The 13829-nt window shown below is 38.1% G+C and overlaps 2 protein-coding genes across 15 annotated transcripts in view; one reads left to right on the forward strand and one right to left on the reverse strand.

Moving 5' to 3' along the window:
- The window catches only part of tbpl1 (TBP-like 1), a 44785-nt gene extending 41142 nt beyond the window's left edge, over positions 1-3643 (forward strand). For all 6 annotated transcript variants that reach the window (XM_048532011.2, XM_048532008.2, XM_048532010.2 and 3 more), the window contains one exon: positions 1251-3643. In XM_048532011.2, coding sequence (XP_048387968.1) covers positions 1251-1330 — 80 coding nt within the window. In that variant the 3' untranslated portion in view covers positions 1331-3643. The remainder of the gene's footprint in view (positions 1-1250) is intronic.
- The window catches only part of slc2a12 (solute carrier family 2 member 12), an 85506-nt gene continuing 72590 nt past the window's right edge, over positions 914-13829 (reverse strand). For 4 of the 9 annotated variants that reach the window (XM_048532000.2, XM_059645303.1, XM_059645297.1 and 1 more), the window contains one exon: positions 916-2975. In XM_048532000.2, coding sequence (XP_048387957.2) covers positions 2935-2975 — 41 coding nt within the window. In that variant the 3' untranslated portion in view covers positions 916-2934. Of the gene's footprint in view, positions 2976-13829 lie in introns of all 9 variants that reach the window. The other 5 variants (XM_059645300.1, XM_059645299.1, XM_059645304.1 and 2 more) reach the window with 4 other exon arrangements.

Genomic DNA, 13829 nt, shown 5'->3' on the forward strand with positions numbered 1-13829 from the left:
CTTAATAAGCTGATAAAACATCTTCGGAATTTCCTTAAATTTACAGGTCAGTATTTTCCCATGCTTCCATAACTTCCTTTTCCACATTAAACCTATACTTTCCATGTTCCTCTAAGTTTCCCAAAGTGTTACTTTTCTAAGGTTGTCACAAGCTCAATTTTCCTGCCTAATCTTGCCAAAAGACTCTAGATTTTAGCAGTACCGTCCTTTATCTTGGTGGAGATATATCTACACTGTGCTTCAGAATTTCACTTTTTAATGCCTCCCACTGTTTAATCATTGACTTTTCTTCAAGTGACTGTAATCAGTCCATTTTTGCCAGATCATCTATCAACTTTTCTAAATTTGATGAAGGTAAACTTTACACTTTTACTCTTGTTTTATCTTTTGTCTTTTTCACAATGTTACTAAATCTAGCTGTGTTATGATCGCTATCTTGTAAAAACTCACTGTCACTTCGTCCACCTGCCTGGCTTCATTTCCTGAGACTAAATCTGGAATTGCATCCTCTCTCATCAAGCTTGTTAAATGCTGGTTGAAAAATGTTCTTTTAAATGTAGTTCAAGAATTATGCCCTCTGTCCATTCACACTGTCTTCCAGTTGATCCTTGTGTAGTTAAGTCACCAACTTTATTACCCTGTAGTTTTGGAATTAGGCCCACACAGCCATCTGATTCAAACCAAAAAAATGTTAAAAGGTTAGGCTTTTTGTTTCACTATTCACATAGATGTGGAAAATATAGCAGAATTGATATTTAGCCTTATTTTAAAAAAAGTTTTATCGATTAAATAAAGTATTTCTGATCAGCATTGTCCTCATCTCATGTTCACTTATTAGATCTGACAACTCAAGGAATAATATCTGCTCATCTCCAGTCAATTGCCTTTATTGCAGAGGTATAAGTAAGACCATGTATGAAAGATGTGATGGTCAAATTTTGTTGCACATTTGAGTTTCATTATTGCATATTTGCACACTGCATTGTACAGTATTTAAATGTCCTTGTATCTAAGACACTCTGTTGCCACTTTTGGAAATGACTATAGTTGTAGTATCCAAGGGAGTGAGTAGTAAAACCTAAGCTTATAACAGGTTTAAATTGATGAAAGTTCTACAATGTGTGGGAAATTAGCAAAACTATATTAATAGATTTGAGTTTCATTTCAAAATGTTAATTTCATACAGTAGAATAAACTAATTAAGTGTGATTTGTAATTTGTGTATTTTTTTTTTCCTATCTCTACCTTAGCACCCAGTATACAGTGTGTTGCGACTGCAGTGGAACAAACCTATCCTTTAATCTTTGAATCCCGAAAGATGATCAAATAACCATTCCTATTCTGGGACCATCCTTTGGTTATTGAATGGATGATTACAAGGACAGATTTTACCATATAATAATTCCTGCAATGGACATAGAGTAAATGAGAGACTTGTGAGATGCTTATAACAATGTATGAACACAATACAAATGTATTCATATTGGGATGTTAATATTGTTTTATTGTGAACTGTTTACATGACATGATGCTGCTGTTTTTCTTGAGAGAGCTCTTTTAGTCTGTGCAGTAAGGGGAACAAGATTGTAAAATGTGCACTACATTTAAAGTTGAACTTTTTTTCTGGTTGAGCTTATTGTTTTATTGTGAGGTCTTTTTTAAAAAAAATAAATTTTATGCTGTATATGAAAACCAAAGATGCCACCAATATCATTGTTCATTTGGTTAAAGAGCTTAAATAAAATTAATAGATGTGTATTTAATTTTAGGCAAGAACCCTGCCATCAGTCATTTTTTTTAAATGTATAAATAGAGTAACCAGTTTAGTACTCAAGAATAAACCCAAAACATTATTTGGCCATGAGTTTTGACCAACGCATCCTTGCAAGTAATAGCTGTGCTTGAAATTAAATCCCCATTTCGTAGTGATTAAAATTTTAGGTAGACATGGACTGAGCATTCATTTTTTTAAAATTAATCTTTTATGAGAGAATTAAAATTTGAGGGTTCCTAAAAATTAGAGTCAAATCACATTCTATTAATTTTTTTAAAAATCTGGTGCATCAAACTGAAAAAATTATTTAAATATTTGCATGATTGCTGGTTGGTCTTACATTTTAGAATTGATCAACAAAGTTGAGAACTTCATATACAGCACCACCTAATGGATCAAAAAGGCAGTGTGATGTTGTTTCATTAAAATACTTAAATGCCAAGATCGTACCTTTTATCATAACCATTGGAAATATGTCAAAACATAGTAACAAGTGTTACGTTAATATTCTAAGCCAGTCCCATGGGAAACATTTCTGTATTTGAAAAAATATTTTGTGGGATTAGAACTAAATAGCCCATAATGCTGCAGATGGTGAATTTAAACAGGAGCCTCAACATCCCACCCCTGCCACGGAATAAGGAGAATCTCACTAATGTTGGTGTGTTCCAGTGTTTTATTTTTCATTTGTGTTTGCTGTCAACTTTGATTGGTGTACCTTTTGAGTTATGAATATTTCATACTCCAGAAAGAAAGCGAGTGACTACCCACCACCAGTGAGATTTATTCTCTAAACCTAGATTTATTTTGTCTATTGTTTTAATAAATACTAATTGAAAAAAAGTGTTTATGATGCGCTAATTTGATTTGAAATTTGTAATGTACCTATTAACAAGAAATTACTTACGTAACTTAAAAAAGGTATTGACCCTTCACCATTTCCAAAGGGATAAGCCTGTGGTTACGGTTTGCTTGTATAATAAACATTTGATATTGCCAGTATTCCATTAGATTTAATGATTTGTAATGAAAACAAAGCTTCCTTTCTGCAGATTACAAAGCTTGAAACTCTTGACTTTATGCTATAGAATGCATACTGCAGTATAGCAGTGAACTTGTTCTTAATTTGGCTCCACTTCTCCCATCTGAATATTCTTTCCTCAGGTTGCATGTCCATCATCACGAGCAGTGCAAATAGCATCTGTTTGATATAAGAATACAATTGCATTTCAAATAATAAGGTAATTCACAAACAAAAAATTCAATTGACTGTTACTTTGTTTAAATTAACATCAAAATTCACATAAAACATAATCCTTTGAGTATTGGATAGCACTTCTGAATAACCCTTTTTTATTGTTATATATGTTTTCTGTAAATTTCCAATCCTGAACAAAATTGTAGGTGGATGTATGCAACTGTAACATATCAATTTCAAATATTCACACAATAAATGTAGACCTGACTATGTAGTAGTTGCTTATTTAATGTAGCAATGCTTCCTTATTCTCAAAGGGTTATGTTGAACGACAGAGTGCATCTGTCATGTAAATAGTCTAATTCAGTATATGTCAGCATTGTTGCATAGATGTTATGTCTTCATTCCGATTGCGAATAGCTGGAATATTGTATTGCTTTTCTACCAGACCTTTCAAATTGCCTCTACTGTTGTATTTGAGTTGCAAGGACAATTATGTATTGTAAAGGCTATATGTTTGTGTTGATAAGATGTAGTTAAGATGGTATACTTTTTCATAGAAATATGTAACTTTCATATGTAAAATTGTAAATTCAGGAAAAGAACTTCAAAAGCTACTATTTGTAGAAAAATGTGTTTTTGGTTTGCTTTTAAAATTTTCAGTAACAAGGCCACTGTGTTGGCTTGACATGCATGAGCACTTCACCGTTGAAGATTGAAACACACTTTCTGGGGTTTCCATGAGTGAATTTTTAATTAATGGGCTAGTGAAAGCCAAAATAAGTGATCTGTAATGCAGAAACAAAATTAGCATTGACAGTTGCAAAATACTGTACAGAGTTGTGATGAGCATGCATTTAGAATACCATAGGATAACATAGTACTGCACAGATAAATGTCATAAGCTTATTTTTTGAGTTATGATAGATTATAGTTCAAGCTTAGTGCACTGTCATCTACAAGATTTCCAGATTCAATGGAAATTCATGGATTAATTTTTCCCTGGACATGGATGTGATTATGGTATTAGAGGCTATCTGCAAAAGGAACAGTATAAATGGAATTCTGAATAACATATTTCATACAAGTGACACTCAATGTACAAATAGTATTGGTGAGCTAAAGACGTTTTTAGACTTGTTTCAAATTAGAAGTTAGCCGATTGGAATCAATTTCTGCCTCAATGTCATTCTTTTAGAAAAAGAGCACGTACAATACTCGAGTAGCCTAGTGAATGAATCTCATTTCCAGGTTAGTGGAATTAACGTTACTGAATTATCTCTGACAGCTGCTCAAATTCAATCAAGCACATTGTAAAAGCCATACATGATTATTTTGAAGGGGATTACTACATTTTGGAAAATAACTAATTTCCAGTTGTGTACTTTTATTAATGCTATTTTTCTGACTTGCAAATGATCATTCAAGACCATATGACCCTCAAATGAAAGATTTTCAAGGTGGAACAGTATGGCAGAATCAAGATTCTAGTGCCAATAAATATAATGGGAAGAGAGGCTACAGGTATGCCAAAACTATTACAATATATAAAAGGTTTTCAAAATTGCATGTAAAAGGGTCTTCCAGAGTACCGGCAGTGTTCCTACCTCTGGGCCAGAACGTATGTTATAGAACACTACAGCGCAGTACAGGCCCTTCGGCCCTTGAAGTTGTGCCGACCTGTGAAACCAAACTGAAGCCCATCTAACGTACACTATTCTGTTATCATCCATACGTTTATCCAATGACTATTTAAATGCTCTTACAGTTGGCAAGTATTACTGTTGCAGGCAGGGCATTCCACACCCTTACTACTCTGAGTAAAGAACCTACCTCTGACATCTGTCCTATATCTATCACCCCTCAATTTGAAGCTCTCCTCATGCTAGCCATCTCCATCCGAGGGAAAAGGCTCTCACTGTCCACCCTATCTAATCGTCTGATCATCTTGTATGTCTCTATTAGGTCACCTCTTTACCTTTTTCTCTCTAATGAAAACAGCCTCAAGTCCCTCAGCCTTTCCTCATAAGACCTTCCCTCCGTACCAGGCAATACCCTGGTAAATCTCCTCTGCACCCTTTCCAATGCTTCCTAAAATGCGGCAACCGGAACTATACGCCCTACTCCCAAGTGTGGCCGCACCAGAGTTTTGTACAGCTGTAACATGACCTCATGGCTCCAAAACTCAATCTCCCTACCAATAAACCTAACGCACTGTACGCCTTCTTAACAACTCTATCAACCTGGGTGGCAACTTTCAGGGATCTGTGTACGTGGACACCGAGATATCTCTGCTCATCCACACTACCAAGAATCTTACCTTTAGCCCAGTACTCTGTATTCCTGTTACTCCTTCCAAGGTGAATCACTTGACATTTTTCTGCATTAAACTCCATTTGCCAGCTGTCACCCCATCTCTGCAGCTTATCTATGTCCCTCTGTAACCTGCAACATCCTTCCGCACTATCCACAACTCTACTGACTTTTGGATGTGAGTTTGCTCACTGAGCTGGAAGGTTAGTTTTCAGACGTTTCATCACCATTCTAGGTAACATCATCAGTGAGCCTCCGACGAAGCGCTAGTGTTATGTCCCGCTTTCTATTTATCTGGTTAGGTTTCCTTGGGCTGGTAATGTCATTTCCTGTTCTTTTTCTCAGGGGATGGTAAATTGGCTCCAAGTCAATCTACCATCCCCTGAGAAAAAGAACAGGAAATGACATCACCAACCCAAGGAAACCTAACCAGATAAATAGAAAGCGGGACATAACACCAGCGCTTCGTCGGAGGCTCACTGATGATGTTACCTAGAATGGTGACGAAACGTCTGAAAACTAACCTTCCAGCTCAGCGAGCAAACTCACATCCAGAACCTCAACCTGAGCTACAAATCTTCTCAAAATCTACTGACTTTAGTGTCATCCCATCCTTCTACGCTCTCATCCAGGCCACTTATAAAAATGACAAACAACAGTGGCCCCAAAACACATCCCTGCGGTACACCAGTAGTAACTGAACTCCATGGTGAACATTTCCCATCAACCACCACCCTCTGTCTTCTTCCAACTAGCCAATTTTTGATCCAAACCGCTAAATCACCCTCAATCCCTCGACTCCGTATTTTATGCAATAGCCTACCGTGGGGAGCCTTATCAAAAGCTTTACTGAAATCCTTATATACCACATCAACCGCTTTACCCTCATCCACCTGTTTGGTCACCTTTTCAAAGAACTCAATACGGTTTGTGAGGCGCAACCTATTCTTCACAAGACCGTGTTGACTATCCCTAATCAAATTATTCCTTTCTAGATGATTATAAATCCCATCTCTTATAATCCTTTTGAACATTTTACCCACAACCGAAGTAAGCTCACTGGTCTGTAATTACCAGGATTGTCCCTCTTCCCCTTCTTGAATAAGGAGACAACATTTACTATACTCTAGTCTTCTGGCATTATTCCTGAAGATAATGATGAGATAAAGATCAAAGCAAAAGGCTCTGCAATCTCCTCCCTAGCTTCCCAGAGAATCCTAGGATACATCCCATCCGGCCCAGGGATCTTATCTATTTTCATACCTTCCAGAACTGCTAACACCACCTCCTTGTGAACCTCAATTCCGTCTAGTTTAAGGGCCTGTATCTCAGTATTCTCTTCAACAACATTGTCTTTTTCCTGTGTGAATACTGACGAAAAATATTCATTTAGCGCCTCTCCTATCTCTTCTGACTCCACGCACAACTTCCCTCCTGTCTCTTCTTAGCTCTCTCTTTAGGTCCTTCCTGGCTAACTTGTAATTCTTAAGCACCCTAACTGAGCCTTCACGCCTCATCTTTACACAAGCCTCCCTCTTCCTCTTGACAAGAGATTCAACTTCTTTAGTAAACCACGGTTCCCTCACTTGACCACTTCCTGCCTGAAAGGTCACGCATTAGCTGTTCCTTGAACAAGCTCCACATTTCAATTGTGCCCAATCCCTGCAGTTTCCTTCTCTATCCTATGCATCCTAAATCTTGCCTAATTGCCTCATAATTGCCTTTCCCCCAGCTATAACTCTTGCCCTGTGGTGTATACCTATCCCTTTCCATCACTAAAGTAAATGTAACCAAACTGTGGTCACTATCACCAAAGTGCACACCTACCTCCAAATCTAACACCTGGCCTGGTTCTTTACCCAGAATCAAATCCAAAGTGGCCTCACCCCTTGTTGGCCTATCTACATACTGTGTCAGGAAGCCCTCCTGCACACATTGGACTAAAACTGACCCATCTAACGTACTTGACCTATAGCGTTTCCAGTCAATATTTGGACAGTTAAAGCCCCCCATAACAACTACCCTGTTACCTTCGCTCCTATCCAGAATCATCTTGGCAAACCTTTCCTCAACATCTCTGGACCTTCTCGGAGGCCTATAGAAAACTCCCAACAGGGTGACCTCTCCTTTCATGTTTCTAACCTCAGCCCATACTACCTCAGTAGACGAGTCCATATCAACGTCCTTTCTGCCACCGTAATACTGTCCTTGACAGAACCTGCACCAACCATTCCTGTCCCTGCTCTATCCATGTCTCCAAGATGGCCACAACATCAAAGTCCCAGGTACTAATCATTGCAGAGCCAACATTTTTGATTAAATTTAAAAAGTACGCAATTTTTTTTTTAAGTTTTAGAGATCACCCTTTTTTTCTTTCATAGGATTCTCAGAAGGCTAACTTTGTTTCCGATCTCTAATTGTACTTGAACTGAGTAGCTTGCTACACCGTTTCAGAGAGCAGTTAAGAATCAATTACATTGTTATGGATCTAGAACCACTTGGCCAGACCAGGTAAAGATGACAGATTTCCTTCTGTAAAGAACATCACTGAACAAAATCTGTTCTTTATGATGATCAATGCTAATTTTCGAGGTTGCACTTTACTAAGACTTTTTTTCTGTTTTAGATTTAGTAGTTAAATTACCATGGTGGAATGTCCACAGAGCATTAGCTTCTGGATTGCTAGTCCAGTGACTTTACCACAAAATTACTGTTCATCTAATGTTGATTATATGAATTGAAGGATACACATTCTGATATTCCTGAGGTTAGAGGTAGCAAAGCAATTACATGATGAAAGCTAGGAATCTTAAAAAAAAACCCTTGCCATTATAATTTAGAACTTAACTGCATCTTAACGCTCTACCCTACTACATTTGGGTTGGGGGCCAGAGTTGTGAATTTCTGGAATTATGTTGTCAGGGATAACATGAGAGCCACTAATGTGTAATGTGTTGAATAAATCAATTACAATTACTAATTAATAGCATGCTGGTGATTTGGGATTGGATTGCACAATCATTGGAAGTTCTCATATCCAATGTTATTTATGTACTTCATATTAATTGATTGCTACCAGTTTTCAGCTGAACATGTTTAGTAGGGGGCACACAAGATGTAGTTGGATATCTGAGGAAATTCAAGATTCCTTGAGCCTCACTGTGCTGCTGGAAGTGTAGTAAGACAGGTCTTGCAGCCACCTAAATGCAGCCGTGTATTCCCATAGTAGTTTCAGGGAATAGAATCGTTACAGTGGGTTTGGGCACCTGTGATCTTTGTGATACTTTCAGCACATGTCCATTGAGAGGTGAGAAAACTTGAAAAGGTAGTATTTATGGTAAGTCGCATACGATTGAATTTTTGTGAGACAGGGAGAGTTACTCCATTTAATGGTTGCACCTTGTAAATGATTGATAGATACGCTTTGTGCAATTGAGAATTGGTTGCAATGAAATTAGAACTGGTAGGATTGCTCATTTGGACAAGTAGGTTTGGTAAGAAATTGGGTACAGCAAGGGATTTACCCTTTTTTCTGTCCTATCTCTTTCTATTGTGTAAGAATAGAAAATTGCTAGCACAAGATACACTATTCCTTTTCACTGTGATTTCTAACACTCCCTTTTCCTGTTTTATTCTGCCCTCCTTTGGCAAAAATGTTTGGGGTATTGGTATTTAGCTGCACTGAAAGGAAGAGAGGTATTTTAACTGCAGGAAAATAATTTTTGGATTTTACAGTACTGGGATGTTCTGGGCTGCAGCAGAACTGCAGTTGAGTTTAGCATTACTATTGTGGAATATCTGGGCTTTTGCATGGTAAAGAGAATCCTTTGCTGTGATTTTGTTTTAATATCGTCATTGTCATACAGTTGTACAGTGCGCAAACAGACCCTTCAGTCCAACTAGTTCATGCTGAACATAATTCCCACCTAAACACGTCCCACCTGCCTGCTGTTGGTCCATGTGAGTTATTTTGTCCCATATGCAGTGTCTGTCAGCAGTGAAACACAAAAATGTCAGCATTGAAAGGACAGACTGGGTGTGAAACTTTCCATGAGAGGTCTGCAAACATTATTTTTTATTATTGGTTCTTGGAGGTGTCGTTTCATTTCCTAAGTTTTCACAAGTTAAAATCAATAATAATCTGGTGTTATTTCAACTATTACATACTCAAATTTCAAGCTATTTGTTTTGTAAAAATGTTAGAGGAAAGATGTGCAGAAATGTTTCTGCTAACTAATCAAACAGGTATGGCCCATTATTTAAAACAGGAAGTGACAGAGAGACTTGTGAATTCCAAAGAAAAACCATATTGTTCTTGAAACATTAACTCTGTACGTCTCTACAGATGCTGCCAGACTTGGTAAGCCTCTAGCAGTTTGTTTTAATTTCAGATCTTCAAACTTCATAGTATTTTGCTTTCATTTGTTTGTTTTATAAAAACTGATAACTGTTTCATTAATATCCTTTCTGGAAGGACATTTGCCATTTTTAGCTTGTCATATCTACAGGTGATTCCAGACCAAAAGCAATGTGATTGGTTCTTAACTGCTGTCAGAAATGGGCTAGCAAGACACTCAGCTGTATCAAGCAGCTACAAAGTAATGAAGTTGTGCAGTCCGCCCAGCATCCATCCTGACAACACAAAGGACAACAGCAATTGCAGATGTGTCATTCTTTGCAAAGTCCTCTTTCCCAACATCTGAGAGAGCCATCCCACACTGTAGTCAAGCAGCCTAATACCCTCATTCTCACAGAATCATACCTTACAGCTAATCAACTGCTGATTGCAACCTTCCAGCCCCCATTGCTGAACGCACTTGGAGGATGCACTGAGGGTGGGAAAGGCACAGAATGTACTATGGCTGTCCTTCACGAGTAATTTGATGAAACCATTGCTGACCAGCTCCTAAAGAATGTAGCTACTAAAACTGGGTCTGTGACAGATAATGAAATATCAACAAGAAGAAGAAAATCTTGACTTTGTCCTTACCAGGATTCACTTTTTTTTTAATGTGTGTGTTTGTGGCACTATCCCTGTGCTAAATCGGACAGACCTTGAATAGATCTAGCAGCTCAAAACTGAGCATGAATGAGCCACCATGGGCAATCAACAGCAGCTACAGAATTGTTTACCCAACACAATTTGTAAGCTCAGAAGGTCTGGCAGCTTCTGTGGAGAGAAAGCAGAGTTACCATTTCAGGTCTAATGACCCTTCTTCAGAATACTGCCAGACCTACTGAGTTTTCCTAGTAACTTCTGGTTTTGTTTCCATTTTTCAGCATCCACTTTTTTTCAGTCTGTAACATTATGGCTTTTTAATCCCTACTGGAACATTATCACTGAACTGAGCGATGACATGACTCACTGAGGTAGTGTGCTGCAGTTTCTGGAATTATCACAAAAGTTAATGATTCCAAACCATGCAAAATTCCCCAGTTTAACTGATTTTCAAACTCTGGTTGTTAGAAAATTCAAAGCGGGTTTCTGCACTTAACAAGTATTAGTGTTTTTTTTAAGTCATTTGAACCTAAATACATGTAAGTCCTTATAAACCATCAGCAAGTAACATTACCAATTAAAGCTTCTTAAGACTCTGTCTTATGTGCACACAGACGGACGCAGGGGAAAGAAAAGTACATTGAGGTAAAATAGGAAAGCAGTTCAATTGACTTTGATTTTTTGAGGTTTTTTTTTAGCTGATCAGAATACTTCTTCTCATCCTTATCCAAATACTTCCTCTGGTTTACAAAGAGCACAGCATGGCTGCTTCACTTGTCAGTGAAAAGTCATAACTTGCAGCAACTGCTGTAGGAATGATAAGCTAGTTTTCTTCAGGTCAAAGTGGATTACTGCAGAAAACCAGAACAGCTCCTGAGGTGGAAGATACCTAGATATCTTATTCCTAACCTCAACCTCTTCAATTACTTGAGAACCACCCATGTAGTTGTTGGCAGGTGAAAGGCTTTTGTTATTGATAATTGACAAATCAAATTCTTGCCGCCAACCAAAGCGCCATCTGAATACAGAGCCCCTCAGTGCCAGTTCATCTGCAAACTTCAATTACAGCTTGATTAGGCAGCTGTTTAAATGATGCTCACCACACCTGTTTTTCAAACATAGCAATCCTAGAAAAACACTGGTTTCGAAACAGATCTTTCTTAAATCAGACCATAATTTTTAAAAAACACAATTTTTTTTAAGAGATCAAACCTAGTTTAATGAAGCATATAGGAAGGTATCAAGGGGCAGCACCAGGCGTACCTAAAAATCAGGTGTTACCCTTGCAGAGTTACAAGACACATTGCATGCTAAACAGCAGACAGCATGCAATAGATAGGAGTAAGTAATCACAAAACTAATGGATCAGATCTAAACTCTGCAGTCATCTTCAACCAGAAACATGAGTAGACAAATCCATTTCTTATCCTAATTTGTCCTCTTTAGGTCTCCTGCATCACAGATGTTATTTTGATTCACTCTGTGATGTCATGAAACAGCTGAAGGTAATGGGCCATCTGTGATCTGCTTTCCTTGGCAGGGTCAGTTGTTGGAACTAGTAAGGGATACACCTTCCATTGAAAAGACAAGACTCATAGCCACCATAGTATCCAGAAATAGATCTTGCCATTGGGCTAGGATCTTGGATGCAGTGCTAAAACTCCTTAGTGATATAAATGAAAGGCTCAGACACAACATACTGAGCTCAGCCGTAACTAATACGCCATTGTCATCAATGGTTATGCTCTGACTCTTGATTATGGTAGAGATGTCAAGAAAAAAGTTCTATGCTGACCTTGAAGTCCTTATTGTTATCCCAAAAGAAGAAACTATTCCTTTAATGCCACAGCTGTAATCCCAATGTCTGGAGAGGAAGCATTAGGAAAACATTGGGGAAAATGTCAAGGCAAAGGGTGTTCTACTGCTTAAATAAAAGTACACAGCATGATCTCATCGTAACAAATACTACCTTTCCCAGAAAGACCTATACAAAAACATGTGGAGACTTTCAGATGAAATTGTTAGCATCTTCTGAATTATGCTATTAGTTCAGTGATAGATCTAAGAGATACCAATATCAATTGATCTTTGCAGGAAACTGTTGCCTACTGGGCAAATCATTGGCATGTTTCACTGGTAATGAGCTTCCACCACCATAAAACATCACAAAAAAGTCTTAGCCCAAAAGCAGCTTGACCAAAGAGGAATTCCAAAAGCTGCTCACCACTAATCTGGAAGATCTTCACATACCTAACTTACTTTCAGAACATTGGGATTAAATAAAGTCAGTTGCACTGGAGTCCTGTGCAGAGCACAAGATTTGAACGTTATCAACATCAGGATTGGTTCAATCAAAGCAATGCAGAAATTCCTGGAATACAAATAGAGCACATTACATCATCTGGCAGAACCCATGTTCACTTGTGAAGAAGATAGCATCCCAACGACTCAAAGCTGAACCTTGAAGGACATTATGTAAGGTAAATGTCAGTGGCAAGAAGAGAAAGTCAGAGAAGTCAGATAATACACTATCATAAAATCCAAAGATTTTTTTAAGCCACCACAGACATCTACAAAACCAAGGTCAAATGAACAAAATGAACACAGGATGGAGTCTTCCTTCTCTCTTTTCCAACAAATCTGCAACGATGTACCTGCAGTGACTGCTGATCTTCTCCAGGCTTTCAGAATCCATGAGTAAACCAGTATCAATCAGAAAATTGAACCAGAATACTTCTAATCTGAAATAAAAACAAAGTGCTGGAGAAACTCAGCAAGTCTAACAGCATCAGTGAAGAGAGAGAGAGAATTAATGTTTTGAGTCCAAGATGACGTCTTCAGATTTGCTTTCTTATCTTCTCTGCTGCTGACGTGCTTCATAATTAAGGAATTTAGACTCAGCATGATGCAGCTTGATAAGCAAGTTGTTGGCAATTTGAAGCAATGGCAGAAAGCACAACCCAGTCATTAATGTCAATGCTGTTATAATTCAAGTAGTGCTTCAGTGTGTCTTTGGTGTGTTTTATATGCCTCCTCCCCCCAGAATGCTGGCCATTTGAGGGTTGAGTTACGGGATTTGGCAGGGGAGATGTTTTTCAGCTGCCCTTAATGGTTGATTTTGCAGAAGTTTTGCCTGAATGCTTGTAGAGCTGGCTTTGAGATAAACACAAACATTTGTTTGTGGTGCAGGTGGATCTGACAAAGTCTCAGGACACCAAGATAAACCAACTTTTGAAAGTAAGGGAACATAAGATTCATAGTTCAGAGATCGTGGGAATGAAAAAATACCCAGTTGTTGGCCAGCCTGAGGAAAGGACATGGGCACACTTGAACCAAATGAAAGTGATGGATCTATCGAAATCGGGCTGCCAGTTTGTGATTCAGACTGAGACTTTGGAGTACTCAGATTAGCCTAATTCCCGTTTCAGTATCAGTCAGTAATGGACACATTGATTGACTTATCCCCTCTCCATGCTGAGTGTGGTTGTATTACCCAAGTAACTGCAATGGCTGAGATCAGATAACTTGGCCCAGATTGGTGGCAT

The sequence above is a fragment of the Stegostoma tigrinum genome, chromosome 4 (assembly GCF_030684315.1).
Source record: "Stegostoma tigrinum isolate sSteTig4 chromosome 4, sSteTig4.hap1, whole genome shotgun sequence".
NCBI classification, from domain to species: Eukaryota; Metazoa; Chordata; class Chondrichthyes; order Orectolobiformes; family Stegostomatidae; genus Stegostoma; species Stegostoma tigrinum.